The 26,873-nt window shown below is 58.5% G+C and overlaps 1 protein-coding gene across 1 annotated transcript; it reads left to right on the forward strand.

Moving 5' to 3' along the window:
* On the forward strand, nt 1-26,690 carry LOC309452302 (cyclin-dependent kinase 16-like; the record flags this gene model as incomplete). Its single annotated transcript, XM_082076941.1, has 15 exons — nt 1-125; nt 1,088-1,180; nt 2,285-2,341; nt 3,597-3,711; nt 4,622-4,716; nt 6,434-6,496; nt 9,899-10,022; nt 16,092-16,212; nt 19,646-19,743; nt 21,357-21,459; nt 22,259-22,301; nt 23,473-23,563; nt 24,961-25,032; nt 25,597-25,644; nt 26,564-26,690. Coding segments are annotated over 14 exons (1,238 nt in total), but the record flags the coding sequence as incomplete, so codon positions are not given.
* Nucleotides 26,691-26,873: the final 183 nt, after the last annotated feature.

The following is a 26,873-nucleotide window of genomic DNA, read 5'->3' on the forward strand; positions in this document are numbered from 1 at the left end:
AGCCGGGGGGGGAGGAGCCGCGCGCGGGCTCGGACGGGGACAGCGACCCCCCCTCCGGGGCCTCGTCCGAGGGGCTGGGGTCCCCAGTGCGGCTGCGCCTGCGCCCCCACCGAGCGGGGAACGAGGTGGGACGGACGGGACAGGGGACAGACGGGGGGACAGGGGGACAGACGGGGGGACAGGGGACAGACCAGGGGACAGGGGGACAGGGGGACATGGGGATATGGGGACAGGGGGACGGGGGGACATGGGGACGGGGGACAGGGGGACAGGGGGACAGGGGACAGACGGGGGACAGGGGACAGACGGGGGGACAGGGGGACAGGGGGACAGACGGGGGGACAGGGGACAGACAGGGGACAGGGGGACAGGAGGACATGGGGATATGGGGACAGGGGGACGGGGGGACATGGGGACAGGGGGACATGGGGATATGGGGACAGGCAGGGGGACAGGGGGACAGGGGGACATGGGGACAGGGGGACAGGGGACAGACGGGGGGACAGGGGGATAGACCGGGGGATATGGGGACATGGGGACATGGGGACAGGGGGACAGGGGGATATGGGGATATGGGGACATGGGGACAGGGGGATTTGGGGACAGACAGGGGGACATGGGGACGTGGGGACATGGGGACAGGGGGACATGGGGACGTGGGGACATGGGGACAGGGGGACATGGGGATTTGGGGACAGGGGGACATGGGGATATGGGGACAGACAGTGGGACATGGGGACATGGGGACAGGGGGACATGGGGACAGGGGGATGTGGGGACATGGGGACAGGGGGATGTGGGGACAGGGGGACATGGGGACAGGGGGACATGGGGACAGGGGGATGTGGGGACAGACAGGGGGACATGGGGACAGGGGGATATGGGGACAGACAGGGGGACATGGGGACGTGGGGACAGGGGGACAGGGGGACAGGGGGACATGGGGACAGGGGGATATAGGGACAGGGGGACATGGGGTTCAGGGGGGTTGGGGGATTTGGGGTTCAGGGTTTGGGATTTGGGGGTTCAGGGGTTTGGGGGCTCAGGGGGTCGGGCTTTGGGGTCCCCATTGTCCCCATGTCCCCAGGATGTCACCAAGCGCCTGTCCCTTCCGGCCGACCCGCGACTGCCCGAGGGGGGACCCGGGACCCTGAGCCGCCGCCTGCGCCGCGTCTCGCTGGTGCGTCCCAGTATAGACCAGTATAGACCAGTACGGACCAGTATAGACCAGTATGGACCAGTATGGACCAGTATAGACCAGTATAGACCAGTATGGACCAGTATAGACCAGTATGGACCAGTATCGACCAGTATAGACCAGTATGGACCAGTATGGACCAGTATGGAGCGGTAGGAACTCACAGTGACCCCGCCAGGGTCCCCCCTGTCCCCTCTGGGGGTGACACCCAGTATAAACCGGTGAGACCCAGTATAAACCAGTGAGGCCCAGTATAAACCAGTAAGACCCAGTATGAACCAGTAGGGCCCAGTATAAAACAGTAGGGACCAGTATGAACCAGTAACACCCAGTATAAACCACTAGGGGCCAGTATGAACCAGTAGGGCCCAGTATAAACTAGTAGGGCCCAGTATGAACTAGTAAGACCCAGTATGAACCAGTAGGGACCAGTATGAACCAGTAACACCCAGTATAAACCAGGAGGGCCCAGTATGAACCAGTAGGGACCAGTATGAACCAGTAGGGACCAGTATGAACCAGTAGGGCCCAGTATGAATCAGTAGAGCCCAGTATAAGCCAGTAAGACTCAGTATAAACCAGTAGGGACCAGTATGAACCAGTAAGACCCAATATGAACCAGTAAGATCCAGTATGAACCAGTAAGGACCAGTATGAACCAGTAAGACCCAGTATAAACCAGTAGGGGCCAGTGTGAACCAGTAAGACCCAGTATGAACCAGTAGGGGCCAGTGTGAACCAGTAAGACCCAGTATAAACCAATAAGACCCAGTATGAACCTATAACACCCAGTAGAAACCAGTAGGGACCAATATGAACCAGTAAGACCCAGTATGAGCCAGTAGGGACCAGTATGAACCAGTGAGACCCAGTATAAACCAGTAAGACCCAGTATGAACCAGTAAGACCCAGTATAAACTAGTAAGACTCAGTATGAACCAGTAAGACCCAGTATGAGCCAGTAACATCCAGTATAAACCAGTAAGGCTCAGTATGAACCAGTAGGGCCCAGTATGAACCAGTGAGACACAAGAGGGGCTCTGGGCAGCTCCCAGTGCTCCCAGTGACCGTGTCCCCGTGTCCCAGTCTGAGATCGGCTTCGGGAAGATGGAGACCTACGTCAAACTGGACAAACTGGGAGAGGTGAGAGGGCCACATGTCCCCCTGTCTGTCCCCATGTCCCCCTGTCCCCATGTCCCCATGTCCCCCTGTCCCCATGTCCCCATATCCCCCTGTCCCCATGTCCCCCTGTCCCCATATCCCCCTGTCCCCCTGTCCCCATATCCCCCTGTCCCCCTGTCCCCATGTCCCCCTGTCCCCCTGTCCCCATGTCCCCATGTCCCCATGTCCCCATATCCCCCCATATCCCCCTGTCCCCATATCCCCATGTCCCCATATCCCAATGTCCCCATGTCCCCTGTCCCCCTGTCCCCGTCCCCTGTCCCCTTGTCCCCATGTCCCCCTGTCCCCATATCCCCCTGTCCCCATGTCCCCCTGTCCCCCTGTCCCCATGTCCCCATGTCCCCATATCCCAATGTCCCCATGTCCCCCTGTCCCCATGTCCCCCTGTCCCCATATCCCAATGTCCCCCTGTCCCCATGTCCCCCTGTCCCCATATCCCAATGTCCCCCTGTCCCCATGTCCCCATATCCCAATGTCCCCCTGTCCCCATGTCCCCCTGTCCCCCTGTCCCCCTGTCCCCCTGTCCCCATGTCCCCCTGTCCCCCTGTCCCAATGTCCCCATGTCCCCCTGTCCCCATGTCCCCCTGTCTGTCCCCATGTCCCCCCGTCCCCATGTCCCCCTGTCCCCCTGTCCCCATGTCCTCATGTCCCCATGTCCCCCTGTCCCCCTGTCCCCATATCCCCCCATATCCCTATATCCCCATGTCCCCATGTCCCCCTGTCTGTCCCCATGTCCCCCCGTCCCCATGTCCCCCTGTCCCCCTGTCCCCATATCCCCCTGTCTGTCCCCCTGTCCCCCTGTCCCCATGTCCCCCTGTCTGTCCCCCTGTCCCCCTGTCCCCCTGTCCCCATGTCCCCCTGTCCCCATGTCCCCCTGTCCCCATGTCCCCCTGTCTGTCCCCATGTCCCCCTGTCCCCCTGTCCCCATGTCCCCCTGTCCCCATGTCCCCCTGTCTGTCCCCATGTCCCCCTGTCCCCCTGTCCCCATGTCCCCTTGTCCCCATGTCCCCCTGTCTGTCCCCATGTCCCCCCGTCCCCCTGTCCCCCTGTCCCCCTGTCCTCATGTCCCCATGTCCCCATATCCCCCCATATCCCCCTGTCCCCATATCCCCATGTCCCCGTGTCCCCCTGTCCCCATGTCCCCTGTGTCCCCTGTGTGTCCCCTGTCCCCTGTGTCCCTGTCCATGTCCCCACGTCCGTCCGTCCGTCCGTCCAGGGCACGTACGCCACGGTGTACAAGGGCCGCTCCAAACTGACCGAGAACCTGGTGGCGCTGAAGGAGATTCGGCTGGAGCAGGAGGAGGGGGCGCCGTGTACCGCCATCAGAGAGGGTACGGGGACAGGGGACATCGGGGGACATGGGGGACGTGGGGACATCAGGGGACAGGGGGACATGGGGATGGACAGGGGACATGGGGACAGATGGGGGATATGGGGATATGGGGATGGACAGGGGACATGGGGACAGATGGGGGATATGGGGATGGACAGGGGGATATGGGGACAGGGGGACGGGGGGACATGGGGATATGGGGACATGGGGACGGGGGACATGGGGACAGGGGGACATTAGGACATTGGGACAGGGGGACATGGGGACAGGGGGACAGGGGGATATTGGGACATTGGGACATGGGGACAGGGGGACATTAGGACATTGGGACAGGGGGACAGGGGGACATGGGGACAGGGGGACAGGGGATATGGGGACAGGGGGACATGGGGACAGGGGGACATGGGGACATGGGGACATTGGGACAGGGGGACATGGGGACAAGGGGACAGGGGGATATGGGGACAGGGGGACATGGGGACAAGGGGACATGGGGACATGGGGACAGGGGGACAGGGGGATATGGGGACAGGGGGACAGGGGGACAGGGGGACATGGGGACAGGGGGACAGGGGGACAAGGGGACAGGGGGATATGGGGACAGGGGGACATGGGGATATGGGGACAGGGGGACAGGGGGACATGGGGACATGGGGACAGGGGGACAGGGGGACAGGGGGACATGGGGACAGGGGGACAGGGGGACAGGGGGACATGGGGACAGGGGGATATGGGGACATGGGGACATGGGGATATGGGGACAGGGGGACAGGGGGACATGGGGACAAGGGGACATGGGGATATGGGGACAGGGGGACAGGGGGACATGGGGACAGGGGGACATGGGGACAGGGGGACATGGGGACATGGGGCCAGGGCAGTTTTGGGGTGACCCCCCGTCCCCCCAGTGTCTCTCCTGCGGGATCTCAAACACGCCAACGTGGTGACGCTGCACGACATCGTGCACACGCCCCGCAGCCTCACGCTGGTCTTCGAGTACCTGGTGGGACCCCAAAACTGACCCCCTGAACCCCAAAATACACCCCTGAACCCCAACATACAGCACTGAACCCCAACATACAGCACTGAACCCCCAAACCCCAAAACACACCCCTGAACCCCAACATACAGCACTGAACCCCAACATACAGCACTGAACCCCTCAAACCCCAAAACACACCCCTGAACCCCAACATACAGCACTGAACCCCAACATACAGCACTGACCACCCTGAACCCCAAAATACACCCCTGAACCCCAACATACAGCACTGAACCCCAACATACACCCCTGAGCCCCAACGTACAGCACTGAGCCCCCTGAACCCCAAAACTGAGCCCTGAACCCCAACATACAGCACTGGACACCCCTGAACCCCAAAATCCACCCTGACCCCCCTGAACCCCAAAACTGAGCCCTGGAACCCCCTGAACCCCAAAATCCACCCTGACCCCCCTGAACCCCAAAACTGAGCCCTGAACCCCAACATACAGCACTGACCCCCCTGAACCCCAAAACTGAGCCCTGAACCCCAACATACAGCACTGAACCCCTCAAACCCCAAAACCCCCCCTGAACCCCAACATACAACCCTGGAACCCCCTGAACCCCAACATACAGCACTGACCCCCCCGAACCCCAAAACTGACCCTGAACCCCAAAACTGACCCCTGAACCCCTGAACCCCAAAACTGAGCCCTGGGCCCCCCTGAACCCCAACACACAGCACTGAACCCCAACATACAGCACTGACCACCCTGAACCCCAAAATACACCCCTGAACCCCAACATACAGCACTGAACCCCCTGAACCCCAAAACACACCCCTGAACCCCAACATACACCCCTGAGCCCCAACGTACAGCACTGACCCCCCGAACCCCAAAACTGAGCCCTGAACCCCAACATACAGCACTGAACCCCCCAAACCCCAAAACTGAGCCCTGAACCCCAACATACACCCCTGAGCCCCAACATACAGCACTGAGCCCCCTGAACCCCAAAACTGAGCCCTGAACCCCAAAATACAGCACTGACCCCCCGAACCCCAAAATACACCCCTGAACCCCAACATACAGCACTGAACCCCCTGAACCCCAAAATACACCCCTGGGCCCCCCCGAACCCCGACATACAGCACTGAGCCCCCCGAACCCCAAAACTGACCCTGAACCCCAAAACTGACCCCTGAACCCCTGAACCCCAAAACTGAGCCCTGGGCCCCCCTGAACCCCAACACACAGCACTGAACCCCAACATACAGCACTGAACCCCTCAAACCCCAAAACACACCCCTGAACCCCAACATACAGCACTGACCCCCCCTGAACCCCAAAACCCCCCAGGTCCCCCCCAATTTCCCCCCCTGGGACCCCCAAGTCCCCCCAAATCCCCCCTGGGACCCCCAAATCCCCCCTGGGACCCCCCAAATCCCCCCTGGGACCCCCAAATCCCCCCCTGGGACCCCCAAGTCCTCCCCAAATCCCCCCTGGGACCCCCCAAATCCCCCCTGGGACCCCCAAATCCTCCCTGGGACCCCCAAGTCCCCCCCAATTCCCCCCCGGACCCCCAAGTCCCCCCCTGGGACCCCCAAGTCCTCCCCAAATCCCCCCCAATTCCCCCCCCAGGACCCCCAAGTCCCCCCCAATTCCCCCCCAGGACCCCCAATTCCCCCCTGGGACCCCCAATTCCCCCCCAGCCCCCCACTGTGTCCCCCCAGGACCGGGACCTCAAACAGTATCTGGATGAGTGCGGCAGCGTCATCAGCATGCACAACGTCACGGTGAGTGTGCAACGGGGTGAAGTGAGTGTGCAAGGGGGGAAATGAGTGTGCAAGGGGGTGACATGAGTGTGCAAGGGGCTGAAATGTGTGAAATGAGCATGCAAGGGGGTGAAACGAGTGTGCGACGGGGTGAAATGAGTGTGCAAGGGGGTGAAATGAGTGTGCAACGGGGGAAATGAGTGTGCAAGGGGGTGAAACGAGTGTGCGACGGGGTGAAATGAGTGTGCAAGGGGGTGAAACGAGTGTGCAAGGGGGGAAATGAGTGTGCAAGGGGTTGAAATGAGTGTGCAAGGGGCTGAAACGAGTGTGCAAGGGGGTGAAACGAGTGTGCAAGGGGGTGAAATGACTGTGCAAGGGGGTGAAATGAGTGTGCAAGGGGTTGAAATGAGTGTGCAAGGGGCTGAAACGAGTGTGCAAGGGGGTGAAATGAGTGTGCAAGGGGGTGAAATGACTGTGCAAGGGGGTGAAATGAGTGTGCAAGGGGGTGAACGAGTGTGCAAGGGGCTGAAATGAGTGTGAAATGAGCGTGCAAGGGGGGAAATGAGTGTGCAAGGGGGAAACGAGTGTGCAAGGGGGGAAACGAGTGTGCAAGGGGGTGACATGAGTGTGCAACGGGGTGAAACGAGTGTGCAAGGGGTTGAAATGAGTGTGCAAGGGGGTGAAATGAGTGTGCAAGGGGGTGACATGAGTGTGCAAGGGGCTGAAATGAGTGTGCAAGGGGTGAAACGAGTGTGCAAGGGGGTGACATGAGTGTGCAAGGGGGTGAAATGAGTGTGAAATGAGCGTGAAATGAGCGTGCAAGGGGGTGAAACGAGTGTGCAAGGGGCTGTAACGAGTGTGCAAGGGCGTGAAATGAGTGTGCAAGGGGGGAAATGAGTGTGAAATGAGCGTGAAATGAGTGTGCAAGGGGGTGACATGAGTGTGCAAGGGGCTGAAATGAGTGTGAAAGGAGCGTGCAAGGGGGTGAAACGAGTGTGCATGGGGCTGAAATGAGTGTGCAAGGGGGGAAACGAGTGTGCAAGGGGGTGACATGAGTGTGCAAGGGGGTGACATGAGTGTGCAAGGGGGTGAAATGAGTGTGAAATGAGCGTGAAATGAGTGTGCAAGGGGTTGAAATGAGTGTGCAAGGGGTGAAATGAGTGTGCAAGGGGTTGAAATGAGTGTGCAAGGGGGTGAAACGAGTGTGCAAGGGGTTGAAATGAGTGTGCAAGGGGGTGACATGAGTGTGCAAGGGGGTGAAACGAGTGTGCAAGGGGCTGAAATGAGTGTGAAATGAGTGTGCAAGGGGTTGAAACGAGTGTGCAAGGGGTGACATGAGTGTGCAAGGGGGTGAAACGAGTGTGCAAGGGGTTGAAATGAGTGTGCAAGGGGCTGAAATGAGTGTGCAAGGGGTGAAACGAGTGTGCAAGGGGTTGAAATGAGTGTGCAAGGGGTGAAACGAGTGTGCAAGGGGTTGAAATGAGTGTGCAAGGGGGTGAAACGAGTGTGCAAGGGGGGGAAATGAGTGTGCAAGGGGTGGCATGAGTGTGCAAGGGGCTGAAATGAGTGTGAAATGAGCGTGCAAGGGGGTGACATGAGTGTGCAAGGGGCTGAAATGAGTGTGAAATGAGCGTGCAAGGGGGTGACATGAGTGTGCAAGGGGGAAATGAGTGTGCAAGGGGTTGAAATGAGTGTGCAAGGGGCTGAAACGAGTGTGCAAGGGGGTGAAATGAGTGTGCAAGGGGGTGAAACGAGTGTGCAAGGGGGTGAAATGAGTGTGCAAGGGGGTGAAACGAGTGTGCAAGGGGCCCATTTTGGGGTCAAAATCACCCATTTTGGGGGTAAAATCGCCCATTTTTGGGGTAAAATTGCCCATTTTGGGGTCAAAATCACCCATTTTTGGGTCAAAATCGCCCATTTTTGGGTCACTTGTTCCCGTTCCAGCTGCTCCGGGGTCTCTTGGGTTCTGGGGCCCATTTGGGGCTGATTTTGGGGGTAAAATTGCCCATTTTTGGGGTAAAATTGCCCATTTTGGGGTCAAAATCACCCATTTTGGGGGTAAAATCGCCCATTTTTGGGGTAAAATTGCCCATTTTGGGGTTAAAATTACCCATTTTTGGGTCAAAATCGCCCATTTTTGGGTCAGTTGTTCCCGTTCCAGCTGCTCCGGGGTCTCTTGGGTTCTGGGGCCCATTTGGGGCTGATTTTTGGGGTAAAATTGCCCATTTTTGGGGTAAAATTGCCCATTTTGGGGTCAAAATCACCCATTTTGGGGGTAAAATTGCCCATTTTTGGGGTAAAATCGCCCATTTTTGGGGTAAAATTGCCCATTTTGGGGTTAAAATTACCCATTTTTGGGTCAAAATCGCCCATTTTTGGGTCAGTTGTTCCCGTTCCAGCTGCTCCGGGGTCTCTGTGGTTCTGGGGCCCATTTGGGGCTGATTTTTGGGGTAAAATTGCCCATTTTTGGGGTAAAATTGCCCATTTTGGGGTCAAAATCACCCATTTTGGGGGTAAAATCGCCCATTTTTGGGGTAAAATTGCCCATTTTGGGGTTAAAATTACCCATTTTTGGGTCAAAATCGCCCATTTTTGGGTCAGTTGTTCCCATTCCAGCTGCTCCGGGGTCTCTTGGGCTCTGGGGCCCATTTGGGGCTGATTTTTGGGGTAAAATTGCCCATTTTTGGGTCAAAATCCCCCATTTTGGGGTTAAAATCACCCATTTTGGGGGTAAAATCGCCCATTTTTGGGGTAAAATCGCCCATTTTGGGGTTAAAATTACCCATTTTTGGGTCAAAATCGCCCATTTTTGGGTCAGTTGTTCCCGTTCCAGCTGCTCCGGGGTCTCTGTGGTTCTGGGGCCCATTTGGGGCTGATTTTGGGGGTAAAATTGCCCATTTTTGGGGTAAAATCCCCCATTTTGGGGTCAAAATCACCCATTTTGGGGGTAAAATCGCCCATTTTTGGGGTAAAATTGCCCATTTTGGGGTTAAAATTACCCATTTTTGGGTCAAAATCGCCCATTTTTGGGTCAGTTGTTCCCGTTCCAGCTGCTCCGGGGTCTCTGTGGTTCTGGGGCCCATTTGGGGCTGATTTTTGGGCTAAAATCCCCAATTTTTGGGTCAAAATTCCCCATTTTTGGGTCACTTGTTCCCGTTCCAGCTGCTCCAGGGTCTCTTGGGTTCTGGGGCTGATTTTTGGGCTAAAATCCCCAATTTTTGGGTCAAAATCGCCCATTTTTGGGTCAGTTGTTCCCATTCCAGCTGCTCCGGGGTCTCTTGGGTTCTGGGGCCCATTTGGGGCTGATTTTTGGGGTAAAATTGCCCATTTTTGGGGTAAAATTGCCCATTTTGGGGTCAAAATCACCCATTTTGGGGGTAAAATCGCCCATTTTTGGGCTAAAACGGCCCGTTTTTGGGTCAGTTGTTCCTGTTCCAGCTGCTCCGGGGTCTCTCGTTCTGTCACCGTCACAAAGTTCTGCACCGGGACCTCAAACCCCAGAATTTGTTGCTCAGTCGCCGCGGGGACCTGAAATTGGCCGATTTCGGTGAGTTTCACCCCAAAATCCCCCCCAAAATCCCCCCAGGGACCCCCAAGTTCACCCCTTGGACCCCAAATCCAGCCCAGACCCCAAATCTGACCCATTGGACCCCAAAATATGACCCATTGGACCCCAAATCTGACCCATTGGACCCCAAATATGACCCTGAAACCCCCAAATCTGACCCATTGAACCCCAAAATTCACCCCATTGAACCCCGAAATTCACCCCTTGGACCCCAAATCTGACCCATTGGACCCCCAAATATGACCCTGAAACCCCCAAATCTGACCCAGGGAACCCCAAAATTCACCCCATTGAACCCCAAAATTCACCCCTTGGACCCCAAATCCACCTCAGACCCCAAAATCTGACCCATTGGACCCCCAAATCTGACCCTGAAACCCCCAAAATCAACACATTGAACCCCAAAAACCAACCCCATGAACCCCCAAATATGACCCATTGGACCCCAAAAACCAACCCACTGAACCCCAAAATCCACCCCATTGACCCCATGGACCCCCAAGTTCACCCCATGGACCCCAAATCCAGCCCAGACCCCAAAAGTGACCCATTGGACCCCAAAATATGACCCTGAAACCCCCAAATCTGACCCATTGAACCCCAAAATCTGACCCAGGGAACCCCAAAAATCACCCCATTGAACCCCAAAATTCACCCCATGGACCCCAAATCCACCCCAGGCCCCAAATCTGACCCATTGGACCCCAAATATGACCCTGAAACCCCCCAAATCTGAGCCATTGGACCCCAAAATCCAGCATCTGAACCCCAAAATTCACCCCTTGGACCCCAAATCCAGCCCAGACCCCAAATCTGACCCATTGGACCCCAAAATCCACCCCATGGACCCCAAAATCTGACCCTGAAACCCCCCAAATCTGACCCATTGAACCCCAAAATTCACCCCATTGAACCCCAAAATTCACCCCATGGACCCCAAATCCACCCCAGACCCCAAATCTGACCCATTGGACCCCAAAATCTGACCCTGAAACCCCCAAAATCAACACATTGAACCCCAAAAACCAACCCCATGAACCCCCAAATATGACCCATTGGACCCCAAAAACCAACCCACTGAACCCCAAAATCCACCCCATTGACCCCATGGACCCCCAAGTTCACCCCATGGACCCCAAATCCAGCCCAGACCCCAAAAGTGACCCATTGGACCCCAAAATATGACCCTGAAACCCCCAAATCTGACCCATTGAACCCCAAAATCTGACCCAGGGAACCACAAAATTCACCCCATTGAACCCCAAAATTCACCCCTTGGACCCCAAATCCAGCCCAGTCCCCAAATCTGACCCATTGGACCCCAAATATGACCCTGAAACCCCCAAATCTGACCCATTGAACCCCAAAATTCACCCCATTGAACCCCCAAATTCACCCCATGGACCCCAAATCCACCCCAGGCCCCAAATCTGACCCATTGGACCCCCAAATATGACCCTGAAACCCCCAAATCTGAGCCATTGGACCCCAAAATCCAGCATCTGAACCCCAAAATTCACCCCTTGGACCCCAAATCCAGCCCAGACCCCAAATCTGACCCATTGGACCCCAAAATCTGACCCATTGGACCCCAAATATGACCCTGAAACCCCCCAAATCTGACCCATTGAACCCCAAAATTCACCCCTTGGACCCCAAATCCAGCCCAGACCCCAAATCTGACCCATTGGACCCCCAAATCCACCCCATGGACCCCAAAATCTGACCCTGAAACCCCCCAAATCTGACCCAGGGAACCCCAAAAATCACCCCATTGAACCCCAAAATTCACCCCTTGGACCCCAAATCCACCTCAGACCCCAAAATCTGACCCATTGGACCCCCAAATCTGACCCTGAAACCCCCAAAATCAACACATTGAACCCCAAAAACCAACCCCATGAACCCCCAAATATGACCCATTGGACCCCAAAAACCAACCCACTGAACCCCAAAATCCACCCCATTGACCCCATGGACCCCCAAGTTCACCCCATGGACCCCAAATCCAGCCCAGACCCCAAAAGTGACCCATTGGACCCCAAAATATGACCCTGAAACCCCCAAATCTGACCCATTGAACCCCAAAATCTGACCCAGGGAACCCCAAAAATCACCCCATTGAACCCCAAAATTCACCCCATGGACCCCAAATCCACCCCAGGCCCCAAATCTGACCCATTGGACCCCAAAATATGACCCATTGGACCCCTAATATGACCCTGAAACCCCCAAATCTGACCCATTGAACCCCAAAATTCACCCCATTGAACCCCAAAATTCACCCCATGGACCCCAAATCCACCCCAGACCCCAAATCTGACCCATTGGACCCCCAAATCCACCCCATGGACCCCAAAATCTGACCCTGAAACCCCCCAAATCTGACCCATTGAACCCCAAAATTCACCCCATTGAACCCCAAAATTCACCCCTTGGACCCCAAATCCACCCCAGGCCCCAAATCTGACCCATTGGACCCCAAATATGACCCTGAAACCCCCAAATCTGACCCAGGGAACCCCAAAATTCACCCCATTGAACCCCAAAATTCACCCCTTGGACCCCAAATCCACCTCAGACCCCAAAATCTGACCCATTGGACCCCAAATATGACCCTGAAACCCCCAAATCTGACCCATTGAACCCCAAAATTCACCCCATTGAACCCCAAAATTCACCCCATGGACCCCAAATCCAGCCCAGACCCCAAATGTGACCCATTGGACCCCCAAATATGACCCTGAAACCCCCCAAATCTGACCCATCGGACCCCAAAATCTGACCCAGGGAACCCCAAAATTCACCCAATTGAACCCCAAAATTCACCCCATGGACCCCAAATCCAGCCCAGACCCCAAATCTGACCCATTGGACCCCAAAATCTGACCCATTGGACCCCAAATATGACCCTGAAACCCCCAAATCTGAGCCATTGGACCCCAAAATCCAGCATCTGAACCCCAAAATTCACCCCTTGGACCCCAAATCCAGCCCAGACCCCAAATCTGACCCATTGGACCCCAAAATCTGACCCATTGGACCCCAAATCTGACCCTGAAACCCCCAAATCTGACCCAGGGAACCCCAAAATTCACCCCATTGAACCCCAAAATTCATCCCATGGACCCCAAATCCACCCCAGGCCCCAAATCTGACCCATTGGACCCCCAAATATGACCCTGAAACCCCCCAAATCTGACCCATCGGACCCCAAAATCTGACCCAGGGAACCCCCAAAATCAACACATTGAACCCCAAAAATGAACACATTGAACCCCCAAATCTGACCCATTGAACCCCAAAATCTGACCCATTGAACCCCAAAATCTGACCCAGGGAACCCCAAAAATCAACACATTGAACCCCAAAATTCACCCCACGGACCCCAAATCCACCCCAGACCCCAAATCTGACCCATTGGACCCCCAAATATGACCCTGAAACCCCCAAATCTGACCCATTGAACCCCAAAATCTGACCCAGGGAACCCCCAAAATCAACACATTGAACCCCCAAAATCAACACATTGAACCCCAAAATCTGACCCATTGAACCCCCAAATCTGACCCATTGAACCCCAAAATCTGACCCTGAAACCCCCAAAATCTGACCCATTGGACCCTGAAACCCACCCCATGAACCCCCAAAAGCCCCAATTCCCCCCCAGGCCCCATTTGGTTTCTCCCAAACCCCCATTTCCTCCCATTTCACCCCAATTTCCTCCCATTTCGCCCCATTTCCCCCCCAATATCCCCCCCCCAGACCCCATTTGGTTTTCCCCAAACCCCCAATATCCCCCCCAGATCCCAATATCCCCCCCAGACCCCAATTTCCCCCCAATTTTACCCCATTTTCCCCCATTTCACCCCAATATCTCCCCCCAGGCCCCATTTGGTTTCTCCCAAACCTCAATTTCCCCCCTAATTTCTCCCCATTTCACCCCAATTTTCCCCCCATTCCCCCCAATTTCACCCCAATTTCCCCCATTTCCCCCCCCAGACCCCACTTGGTGACCCCCTGGGCCCCCCATTTCTCCCCCAAAACCCCCAATTTCCCCCCATTTCTCCCCAATTTCCCCCCAATTCCCCCCAATATCCCCCCCCAGCCCCATTTGGTTTCTCCCAAACCCCCATTTGCCCCCATTTCACCCCCATTTCCCCCCAATTTTGCCCCATTTCCCCCCAATATCCCCCCCAGCACCCCCCCAGACCCCATTTCCCCCCCAGTTTTGCCCGATTTCCCCCCATTTCCCCCCAATTTCCCCCATTTCCCCCCAATTCCCCCCAATATCCCCCCCAGCCCCATTTGGTTTTCCCCAAACCCCATTATTTCCCCCCAATTTCCCCCCATTTCACCCCAATTTCCCCCATTTCCCCCCAATTTTGCCCCATTTCCCCCCAATATCCCCCCCCAGCACCCCCCAGCCCCCATTTCCCCCCCCAGTTTTGCCCAATTTCCCCCCAATTTTGCCCCATTTCCCCCCAATATCCCCCCCAGCACCCCCCCAGACCCCATTTCCCCCCAGTTTTGCCCAATTTCTCCCCATTTCACCCCAATTTCCCCCCATTTTCCCCCCCCAGACCCCACTTGGTGACCCCCTGGGCCCCCCATTTCTCCCCCAAAACCCCCAATTTCCCCCCATTTCTCCCCAATTTCCCCCCAATTCCCCCCAATATCCCCCCCCAGCCCCATTTGGTTTCTCCCAAACCCCCATTTGCCCCCATTTCACCCCCATTTCCCCCCAATTTTGCCCCATTTCCCCCCAATATCCCCCCCAGCACCCCCCCAGACCCCATTTCCCCCCCAGTTTTGCCCGATTTCCCCCCATTTCCCCCCAATTTCCCCCATTTCCCCCCAATTCCCCCCAATATCCCCCCCAGCCCCATTTGGTTTTCCCCAAACCCCATTATTTCCCCCCAATTTCCCCCCATTTCACCCCAATTTCCCCCATTTCCCCCCAATTTTGCCCCATTTCCCCCCAATATCCCCCCCCAGCACCCCCCCAGCCCCCATTTCCCCCCCCAGTTTTGCCCAATTTCCCCCCAATTTTGCCCCATTTCCCCCCAATATCCCCCCCAGCACCCCCCCAGACCCCATTTCCCCCCCAGTTTTGCCCGATTTCCCCCCATTTCCCCCCAATTTCCCCCATTTCCCCCCAATTCCCCCCAATATCCCCCCCAGCCCCATTTGGTTTTCCCCAAACCCCATTATTTCCCCCCAATTTCCCCCCATTTCACCCCAATTTCCCCCATTTTCCCCCAATTTTGCCCCATTTCACCCCAATATCCCCCCCCAGCACCCCCCCAGCCCCCATTTCCCCCCCCAGTTTTGCCCAATTTCCCCCCAATTTTGCCCCATTTCCCCCCAATATCCCCCCCAGCACCCCCCAGACCCCATTTCCCCCCCAGTTTTGCCCGATTTCCCCCCAATTCACCCCAATTTCCCCCCATTTTCCCCCCCCAGGCCCCACTTGGTGACCCCCTGGGCCCCCCATTTCTCCCCCAAAACCCCCAATTTCCCCCCATTTCCCCCCAATTTCACCCCAATTCCCCCCAATATCCCCCTCTAGCCCCATTTGGTTTCTCCCAGACCCCAATTTCCCCCCATTTCCCCCCAATTTCACCCCAATTTCCCCCCATTTCACCCCAATTTCCCCCCCAGACCCTATTTGGTTTCTCCCAACCCCCCATTTCTTCCCCTATTTTCCCCCAATTTCCACCCATTTCACCCCAATATCCCGCCCAGGCCCCATTTGGTTTCTCCCAGACCCCAATTTCCCCCTAATTTTCCCCCATTCCCCCCGAGGCCCCATTTGGTTTCTCCCAGACCCCAATTTCCCCCTAATTTTCCCCCATTCCCCCAAAGGCCCCATTTGGTTTCTCCCAGACCCCATTTTTCCCCCATTTCTCCCCATTTCACCCCAATTTCCCCCCATTTTCCCCCCCCAGACCCCACTTGGTGACCCCCTGGGCCCCCCATTTCTCCCCCAAAACCCCCAATTTCCCATTTCCCCCCCATTTCACCCCAATTTCCCCCCGTTCCCAGGCCTGGCCCGCGCCAAGTCCATCCCCAGCAAGACGTACTCGAGCGAGGTGGTGACGCTGTGGTACCGCCCCCCCGACGTGCTGCTGGGCTGCACCGAGTACTCCACGCACATCGACATGTGGTGAGGCCCTCGCACCAGCGTTTGCACCAGGACCTCGCACGAGGGCCGGGGGGGTTTGTAGTGGGGCTGGGGCGGTGCCCAGGGGTCTTGCACGTGGACTGCGGGTTCCTATGGGGCTCTAGAGGGGGATTATTGGGGCTCTTGCACGATGATCTTGCACCAGGACCTTCCACAAGGGCTGGGAGAGAGTCACAGGGGGGCAGGGATGTTACCCAGGGGTCTTGCACGGAGACTGCAGGTTCCTATGGGGCTCTAGAGGGGGATTATCGGGGCTCTTGCACGAGGATCTTGCACCAGGACCTTGCACAAGGGCTGGGGGGGGTTCACAGGTGGCCAGGGATGTTACCCAGGGGTCTTGCACGTGGACTACAGGTTCCTCTGGGGCTCTAGAGGGGGATTATTGGGGCTCTTGCACGAGGATCTTGCACCAGGACTTTGCACAAGGGCTGGGGGGGGTTCACAGGGGCGCTGGGATGGTGCCCAGGGGTCTTGCACGTGGACTGCAGGTTCCTATGGGGCTCTAGAGGGGGATTATCGGGGCTCTTGCACGAGGATCTTGCACCAGGACCTTGCACAAGGGCTGGGGGGGGTTCACAGGGGCGCTGGGATGGTGCCCAGGGGTCTTGCACGTGGACTGCAGGTTCCTATGGGGCTCTAGAGGGGGATTATTGGGGCTCTTGCACGAGGATCTTGCACCAGGACCTTGCACAAGGACTGGGGGGGAGTCACAGGGGTGCTGGGATGGTGCCCAGGGGTCTTGCACGTGGACTGCGGGTTCCTATGGGGCTCTAGAGGGGGATTATTGGGGCTCTTGCACGAGGATCTTGCACCAGGACCTTGCACAAGGGCTGGGGGGGGTTCACAGGTGGCCAGGGATGTTACCCAGGGGTCTTGCATGTGGACTGCGGGTTCCTATGGGGCTCTAGAGGGGGATTATTGGGGCTCTTGCACGAGTGTTTTGCACCAGGACCTTCCACAAGGGCTGGGAGAGAGTCACAGGGGGGCAGGGATGTTACCCAGGGGTCTTGCACGTGGACTGCAGGTTCCTATGGGGCTCTAGAGGGGGATTATTGGGGCTCTTGCACGAGGATCTTGCACCAGGACCTTGAACAAGGGCTGGGGGGGGTTCACAGGGGGGCTGGGATGGTGCCCAGGGGTCTTGCATGTGGACTGCGGGTTCCTATGGGGCTCTAGAGGGGGATTATCGGGGCTCTTGCACGAGGGTTTTGCACCAGGACCTTGCACAAGGGCTGGGGGGGAGTCATAGGGGCGCTGGGATGGTGCCCAAGGGTCTTGCACATGGACTGCGGGTTCCTATGGGGCTCTACATGGGGTTACAAGGGGCTCTTGCACGAGGATCTTGCACCAGGACCTTGCACAAGGGCTGGGGGGGGTTCACAGGGGGGCTGGGATGGTGCCCAGGGGTCTTGCACGTGGACTACAGGTTCCTATGGGGCTCTAGAGGGGGATTATTGGGGCTCTTGCACGAGGATCTTGCACCAGGACTTTGCACAAGGGCTGGGGGGGGTACACAGGGGGGCTGGGATGGTGCCCAGGGGTCTTGCACGTGGACTACGGGTTCCTATGGGGCTCTAGAGGGGGATTATTGGGGCTCTTGCACGAGGATCTTGCACCAGGACCTTGGACAAGGGCTGGGGGGGGTTCACAGGTGGCCAGGGATGTTACCCAGGGGTCTTGCATGTGGACTGCGGGTTCCTATGGGGCTCTAGAGGGGGATTATTGGGGCTCTTGCACGAGGGTTTTGCACCAGGACCTTGCACAAGGGCTGGGGGGGAGTCATAGGGGTGCTGGGATGGTGCCCAGGGGTCTTGCACGTGGACTACGGGTTCCTATGGGACTCTAGAGGGGGATTATTGGGGCTCTTGCACGAGGATCTTGCACCAGGACCTTGCACAAGGGCTGGGGGGGGTTCACAGGTGGCCAGGGATGTTACCCAGGGGGCTTGCACGTGGACTGCGGGTTCCTATGGGGCTCTAGAGGGGGATTATTGGGGCTCTTGCACGAGGATCTTGCACCAGGACTTTGCACAAGGGCTGGGGGGGAGTCACAGGGGCGCTGGGATGGTGCCCAGGGGTCTTGCACGTGGACTGCACATTCCTAAGGGGCTCTAGAGGGGGGTAATGAGGGGCTCTTGCACGAGGATCTTGCACCAGGACCTTGCACAAGGGCTGGGGGGGTTCACAGGTGGCCAGGGATGTTACCCAGGGGTCTTGCACGTGGACTGCGGGTTCCTATGGGGCTCTAGAGGGGGATTATTGGGGCTCTTGCACGAGTGTTTTGCACCAGGACCTCGCACAAGGGCTGGGGGGGGGTTCACAGGTGGCCAGGGATGTTACCCAGGGGTCTTGCACGTGGACTGCGGGTTCCTATGGGGCTCTAGAGGGGGATTATTGGGGCTCTTGCACGAGGATCTTGCACCAGGACTTTGCACAAGGGCTGGGGGGGGTTCACAGGGGTGCTGGGATGTTACCCAGGGGTCTTGCACGTGGACTGTGGGTTCCTATGGGGCTCTAGAGGGGGATTATTGGGGCTCTTGCACGAGGATCTTGCACCAAGACCTTGCACAAGGGCTGGGGGGGGTTCACAGGTGGCCAGGGATGTTACCCAGGGGTCTTGCACGTGGACTGCGGGTTCCTATGGGGCTCTAGAGGGGGATTATTGGGGCTCTTGCACGAGGATCTTGCACCAGGACTTTGAACAAGGGCTGGGGGGGGTTCACAGGTGGCCAGGGATGTTACCCAGGGGTCTTGCACGTGGACTACGGGTTCCTATGGGGCTCTAGAGGGGGATTATCGGGGCTCTTGCACGAGGATCTTGCACCAGGACTTTGTACAAGGGCTGGGGGGGGTTCACAGGGGTGCTGGGATGGTGCCCAGGGGTCTTGCACGTGGACTGCGGGTTCCTATGGGGCTCTAGAGGGGGATTATTGGGGCTCTTGCACGAGGGTTTTGCACCAGGACCTTCCACAAGGGCTGGGAGAGAGTCACAGGGGGGCAGGGATGTTACCCAGGGGTCTTGCACGGAGACTGCAGGTTCCTGTGGGGCTCTAGAGGGGGATTATTGGGGCTCTTGCACGAGGATCTTGCACCAGGACTTTGCACAAGGGCTGGGGGGGGTTCACAGGGGGGCTGGGATGGTGCCCAGGGGTCTTGCACGTGGACTGCGGGTTCCTATGGGGCTCTAGAGGGGGATTATTGGGGCTCTTGCACGAGGATCTTGCACCAGGACCTTGCACAAGGGCTGGGGGGGGTTCACAGGGGGGCTGGGATGGTGCCCAGGGGTCTTGCACGTGGACTGCAGGTTCCTATGGGGCTCCAGGGGGGAGTCATGGGGGCTCTTGCACGAGGGTTTTGCATTTCCACCCATTTCCACGTGTGTTTTCCCCCATTTTCACGAGTGTTTCCCGTCCCAGGGGGGTCGGCTGCATCTTCTCGGAGATGGTGACGGGGCGGCCGCTGTTCCCCGGCTCCTCGGTGCCCGAGCAGCTGCGCTTCATCTTCCAGGCGCTGGGTGAGAACGGGGCAAATTGGGGCAAAAAATGGCACTTTTGGGCAAATTGGGGGGAAAAACAGGTGGTTTGGGCAAATTTGGGGGGAAAATGGGTGATGTGGGTAAATTTTTGGGGTGGAAAATGGGTGATTTGGGCAAATTTTGGGGGAAAATGGGCGGTTTGGGCAAATTTGGGGTGTCAGTGTATATGGGATGTCAGTGTCCATAGTCTATAGGGTGTCAGTGAATCTATAGGTGTGTCAGTATGTGTATAGGGTGTCAGTGTCCATGGTCTATAGGTGTGTCAGTGTATCTATAGGGTGTCAGTGTATCTATAGGGGTGTCAGTGTCTATAGGGGTGTCAGTGTCTATAGGGTGTCAGTGTCTCTATAGGGTGTCAGTGTCTATAGGGGTGTCAGTGTCTATAATCTGTAGGGTGTCAGTGTCTCTAAAGGGTGTCAGTGTCTATAGGGGTGTCAGTGTCTATAGGGGTGTCAGTGTCTATAATCTATAGGGTGTCAGTGTGTCTATAGGGTGTCAGTGTCCATACTATATGGGTGTGTCACTGTATCTATAGCGTGTCAGTGTCTATAGTCTATAGGGTGTCAGTGTATCTATAGGCGTGTGGGTGTATATGGGGTGTCAGTGCCCATAGTCTATAGGTGTGTGTCAGTGTGTCTATAGGGTGTCAGTGTCCATAGGGTGTCAGTGCCCATGGTCTATAGGTGTGTGGGTGTCTCTATAGGGTGTCAGCGTCCATAGTCTATAGGGTGTCAGTGTATATAATCAATAGGGGTGTCAATGTCTATAGGGTGTCAGTGTCTATAGGTGTGTCAGTGTGTATAGGGTGTCAGTGTCTATAGGGTGTCAGTCTCTATAGTCTATAGGTGTGTGGGTGTATCTATAGGGTGTCAGTGTATCTAATCTATAGGGTGTCAGTGTCTATAGGGCGTCAGTGTGTCTATAGGGTGTCAGTGTGTCTATAGGGTGTCAGTGTCTATAGGGTGTCAGTGTATCTATAGGGTGTCAGTGTCTATAGTCTATAGGTGTGTCAGTGTGTTAATAGGTGTGTGGGTGTATCTATAGGGTGTCAGTGTCTATAGGGTGTCAGTGTCTATAATCTATAGGGTGTCAGTGTGTATAGGGTGTCAGTGTCTATAGTCTATAGGTGTGTGGGTGTATCTATAGGGTGTCAGTGTATCTAATCTATAGGGTGTCAGTGTCTATAGGGTGTCAGTGTGTCTATAGGGTGTCAGTGTGTCTATAGGGTGTCAGTGTCTATAGTCTATAGGTGTGTGGGTGTATCTATAGGGTGTCAGTGTCTATAATCTATAGGGTGTCAGTGTCTATAGGGTGTCAGTGTATCTATAGGGTGTCAGTGTGTCTATAGGGTGTCAGTGTCTATAGGTGTGTCAGTGTCTATAGGGTGTCAGTGTCTATAGGGTGTCAGTGTGTCTATAGGGTGTCAGTGTCCATAGTCTATAGGGTGTCAGTGTCTATAGGGTGTCAGTGTATCTATAGGATGTCAGTGTATATAATCAATAGGGGTGTCAGTGCCCATAGTCTATAGGGTGTCAGTGTCTATAGGGTGTCAGTGTATGTAACGCACAGGCGGGCTGTGATTGGTCCGTCAGGCACCCCGTCCGAGTCGTCCTGGCCCGGGATTGGCTCCAACCCCGAGTTCCGCAGCCACCGCTTCCCGCCCTACCCGCCGGGGGGGCTGCAACAGCACAGCAGGTCTGTCCGTCTGTCCATCATGTCTGTCTGTCTGTGTGTCCATCCATCCATCCCCCCTACCCGCCGGGGGGGCTGGGCCAGCACAGCAGGTCTGTCTGTCCGTCCGTCTGTCTGTCCATCCATCCATCCATCCCCCCTACCCGCCGGGGGGGCTGGGCCAGCACAGCAGGTCTGTCTGTCCATCATCCGTCTGTCTGTCCATCCATCCATCCCCCCTACCCACCGGGGGGGCTGGGCCAGCACAGCAGGTCTGTCCGTCTGTCCGTCCATCATGTCTGTCTGTCCATCCATCCATCCCCCCTACCCGCCGGGGGGGCTGGGCCAGCACAGCAGGTCTGTCTGTCCATCATCCGTCTGTCTGTCCATCCATCCATCCATCCATCCATCCATCCATCCCCCCTACCCGCCGGGGGGGCTGGGCCAGCACAGCAGGTCTGTCCGTCTGTCCGTCCATCATCCGTCTGTCTGTCCGTCCATCCATCCATCCGTCTGTCTGTCCATCCACGTGTCTGGGTGTCCATCCATCTGTGTATCCATCCGTGTGCCCATCTGTCCGTCATCCGTCCGTCTGTCTGTCCGCCCGTCCCTATGTCACTGTGTCCACCCGTCGTCCGTCCGTCCATCTGTCCATCCATCCATCCATCCATCCATCCACGTGTCTGTGTGTCCGTGTGTCCATCCCCAATACCCGCCGGGGGGCAGCTCTGTCTGTCCGTCTGTCTGTCCGTCCGTCCGTCCGTGTGTCCGTCTGTCCGTCTGTGTGTCCGTCCGTCTGTCCCTGACCCCTCCCCTCCCCCAGGCTGGACCCCGTGGGCACCGACCTGCTGGGGCAGCTGCTGCAGGTGAGGGACGACAAGCCCCGCCCCTTCCCCCAAGCCCCGCCCCCTCCACCCTGGCCCCGCCCCAAGCCCCCCCTACAACCCCAAGCTCCGCCCCCACAGCCCCATTCCGCCCCCACAACCCATTCCCAGCCCCGCCCAATGCCCCAAGCTCCACCCCTCCACCATGGCCACGCCCAGCGCCCCAAGCTCCGCCCACCGCCCCAAGCCACGCCCCTCCACACCAGCCCCCCCCCCCACTGCCCCAAGCTCCGCCCCCTCCACACCAGCCCCACCCCCCAAAGCTCTGGCCCTGCCCACCACCCAAGCTCCGCCCCCCCAAACCAGCCCCGCCCACCGCCCCCAGGCTCCGCCCCCCCCACCCACCACCCCAAACTCCACCCCATTCCCGGCCCCACCCCCCAGCCCCAAACTCCGCCCTCACCCCAAACCCAACCACCACCCCAAGCCCCGCCCCCTTCACCCTGGCCCCACCCACCGCCCCAAGCCCCACCCACCAGCCCCCCCACTGCCCCAAGCCCTGCCCACCGCCCCAAGCTCCACCCACCACCCCACCCCAAGCTCCACCCACCGCCCCAAGCCCCACCCACCAGCCCCCCCACTGCCCCAAGCTCCACCCACCGCCCCAAGCCCCACCCACCACCCCACCCCAAGCTCCGCCCACTCCACACCAGCCCCACCCACCGCCCCAAGCCCCTCCCCCCACTCCAAGCTCCACCCACCACCCCACCCCAAGCTCCGCCCACTCCACACCAGCCCCACCCACCACCCCAAGCCCCACCCCACCCCAAGCTCCGCCCACTCCACACCAGCCCCACCCACCGCCCAAAGCCCCGCCCACCACTCCAAGCTCCACCCCTTTGCTCACCCCCCCCCTTGCACTGTAGTGCTTTGCTGTGGCCACGCCCCCTTCCCCAATGGGTGGGGCTCCCCAACCCCACCCGGTGGGCGGGCCATCCCCGGTGGGCGGGGCTACCCTGTGGGCGGGGTTCCATGTGGGCGGGGTTTCCTCGGTGGGCGGGGCTACCTGAATGGGTAGAGCTCCCCCCCGCCCCCATTCATGGCAGTTCAGCGGGAGGGGGCGGGGTTTGCGCGGCCACGCCCAGCAGAGGGGGTGAGGGGGCGTGTCCCCCGCGGCTGGTGGGCGTGTCCCTGACGCTGGTGGGCGGGGCAGTTCGAGGGGCGGCGCCGGGTGGGCGCGGCCGAGGCCATGGGGCACCCGTTCTTCAGCTGCCTGGGGCCGCGCGTGGCCGCCCTGCCCGACAGTGAGTGACACACGGACACGGGACACGGGACGGACGGGGGGACGGGGGGACAGACATGGGGACGGGGGATATGGGGACAGGGGGACAGGGGGACATGGGGACATTGGGACAGACAGGGGGACATGGGGACATGGGGACAGGGGGACAGGGGACAGACAGGGGGATATGGGGACAGACAGGGGGACAGGGGGACATGGGGACAGGGGGACAGACAGGGGGACATGGGGACAGACAGGGGGACAGGGGACAGGGGGACATGGGGACAGGGGGACAGGGGACATGGGGACATGGGGACAGACAGGGGGACAGGGGGATATGGGGACATGGGGACAGGGGGATATGGGGATATGGGGACAGGGGGACAGACAGGGGGACAGGGGACAGGGGGACAGACAGGGGGACATGGGGACGGGGGGACAGGGGGACATGGGGACAGGGGGACAGGGGGACATGGGGACAGATGGGGGACATGGGGACAGACAGGGGGACATGGGGACATCGGGACGGGGGGACAGGGGGACATGGGGACAGGGGGACAGGGGGACATGGGGACAGACAGGGGGACATGGGGACAGGGGGACATGGGGATATGGGGACAGGGGGACAGGGGGACAGACAGGGGGACAGGGGGACAGGGGGACAGACAGGGGGATATGGGGACATGGGGACAGACAGGGGGACGTGGGGACATGGGGACAGACAGGGGGATATGGGGACAGGGGACATGGGGACACGGGGACGGACAGGGGGACATGGGGACAGACAGGGGGACATGGGGATATGGGGACAGACAGGGGGACATGGGGACAGACAGGGGGACATGGGGATATGGGGACAGATGGGGGACATGGGGACACGCAGGGGGACAGGGGGACAGGGGGACATGGGGACAGGGGGACAGACAGGGGGACATGGGGGACATGGGGACGGGGGGGGCCAAGCAGGACAATGGGGCCAAAGGGCCAAGCACAAGGGGGTGGGGATTCAAATGGGCGGGGCCTAAGGCTTAAAAGGGCGGGGCTTGGAGGGAGGGGGTGGGTGGAGCTTTGTGGGGGGGCGGGGCTTGGAGTGGGTGGGTCTAAGGCGGGTGGGGCTTTGGTGGCACAAGGGGTGGGGATTCAAATGGGCGGGGCCTGGGGGCGGGGCCAAGGGAGAGGGGCTGGGGGGGTGGGGCTAAGGAGGGAAAGGGGGCGGGGATAGGGCTGAGGGGGCGGGGTTTGAGGGGACAAGGGGGGCAGGGCTTCCCCCCTTGGGGGTCCTGCGGTGGGCGGGGCTACATTGGGGGGGTTCAAAGGGGCGGGGCCTGAAGGGAGGGGCTGGTTCTAGTGGGGGGGCTTGAATGGGCGGGGCTTGCGTGTTGGCCCCGCCCCCTGAGGCGAAGCCCCGCCCCCCCGCAGCCATGTCCATCTTCGCACTGAAGGAGATTCAGCTCCAGCAGGAGGCTCCGCCCCCAAGCCCCGCCCCCCCCGGTCAGCACCGCCCCCAACACACCCCCCCAAAAATCGGGGACCCCCCCCATAAATGTGGGACTCCCCCAAAAATCTTGGGACACCCCAAAATCCCCGGAATCGCCCCCAAATTCAACCACCCCCCCCCCAATCATCATTATGGGATGTTCCAAGCGCTGGGGGATCCCCCATTTAAAATGGGACCCCCCCCCCAAAATTGGGACCCCCCCAAATTGGGACCCCCCCAAAATATATGGGGACACCCCAAAAATTGGGGACACCCCCAAAATATATGGGGACATCCCCAAAATGTGGGGACACCCCAAAAAATTGGGACCCCCCCCCAAAACTATGGGGACACCCCCAAAATTGGGGACCCCCCCTAAAATTGGGACCCCCCCCCAAAATGTGGGGACCCCCCCAAATCCACCCCCCCTCCCCCCCCCAAAATTGGGATGATCCCCCCCCCTAAAATCTGGGGACACCCCAAAACTTGGGACCCCCTCCCCCAAATTTGGGAACCCCCCCCAATTTTTGGGGTCCCCCCCTTGATTTTGGGGTGACCCCCCCCCATTTTCTCTGCAGCTTCATCCTCGTTCCAGGTGCTCGACACCGAATTCTGACACCGGCGAGGTGAGAATGGGGGTGACCCCCCCCAAAATATTGGGGTGACCCCCCCCAAAGTGGGGACCCCCCCATGGGTCCCTTAGAATTATGGGGCGCCCCAAAAATGGGGGAATATGGCCCAAAAATAGGAGGAATGGGACAAAAATGGGGGGACCCCCCCCAATAAATGGGGAACCCCCCAAAAAAATGGGGAGCCCCCCCAAAATTGGGGATCCCCCCAAAATATGGGGACCCCCCCAATAAATGGGGAACCCCCCAAAAATGGGGACCCCCCCAAAAATTAAAGGGGACGCCCCCAAAAAATAGGGGGGATTTATTAAAGAGGGGGGGAGCCAAAAATAAGGGGGATCCCCCCCAAAAAATAGGGGGTCCCCCCCAAAATAGAGTGACCCACAATATGGGGGGACCCCCAAAATAAGGGGGATCCCCCACAAAAATGGGGGACCCTAAAATAAGGGGGGACCCCCAAAATAGGGGGGACCCCAAAATAGGGGGGACCCCAAAATAAGGGGGACACCCACAAATGGGGGGAACCCCCCAAAATAGAGGGACCTGCAATATGGGGGGGACCCCAAAATAAGGGGGGACCCCAAAATAAGGGGATTCCCCCCCAAAAATGAGGGGGACCCCCAAAATAGGAGGGATCCCCAAAATAGGGGGGAGACCCCAAAATAAGGGGGGGCCCCCCAAAAAATAGTGGGGGACCCCAAAATAAGGTGATTCCCCCCCAAAAATGGGGGGGACCCCAAAATAGGAGGGATCCCCAAATAAGGGGGAACCCCAAAATAAGGGGGTTCCCCCCCAAAATAGGGGGGGTCCCCCCAAAAATGGGGTCCCCATAAGGGGTTAAATGTGGGGGGGATGATTATTGGGGGGGGTCCCCAATTTTGGGGTCCCCCCCCTTATCCCTGTTGTCCCCCCATAGACCCCGGATTCGCTGCTGGGACCCCCCCCCCAAAATATATGGGGGGGGGGGGGCACCCCCAAACTGGGCCGGACCACCTGAGAACATGGGGGGGGACCCCCAAAATTGGGGGGGGGGTCCCCTAAATCCACCCCCCCCAAAGAGCCGCTGCTGGATTCAATGGGGCCCCCCCCCAATTTTTTTGGGGGGGTCACCCCCATTTTGGGGTCGTTTCCCGCTCCCCCCCCCCCTTGCACTATTTTGGCCCCTCCCCCGAGGGGGCGGGGCTTAGCGGGGGGGCGGGGCCACCTGGGGGGTGTGTCCCCCCCCC

This window comes from Streptopelia decaocto (assembly GCF_964273445.1).
Source record: "Streptopelia decaocto genome assembly, contig: HAP1_SCAFFOLD_1041, whole genome shotgun sequence".
Lineage (NCBI taxonomy): Eukaryota > Metazoa > Chordata > Aves > Columbiformes > Columbidae > Streptopelia > Streptopelia decaocto.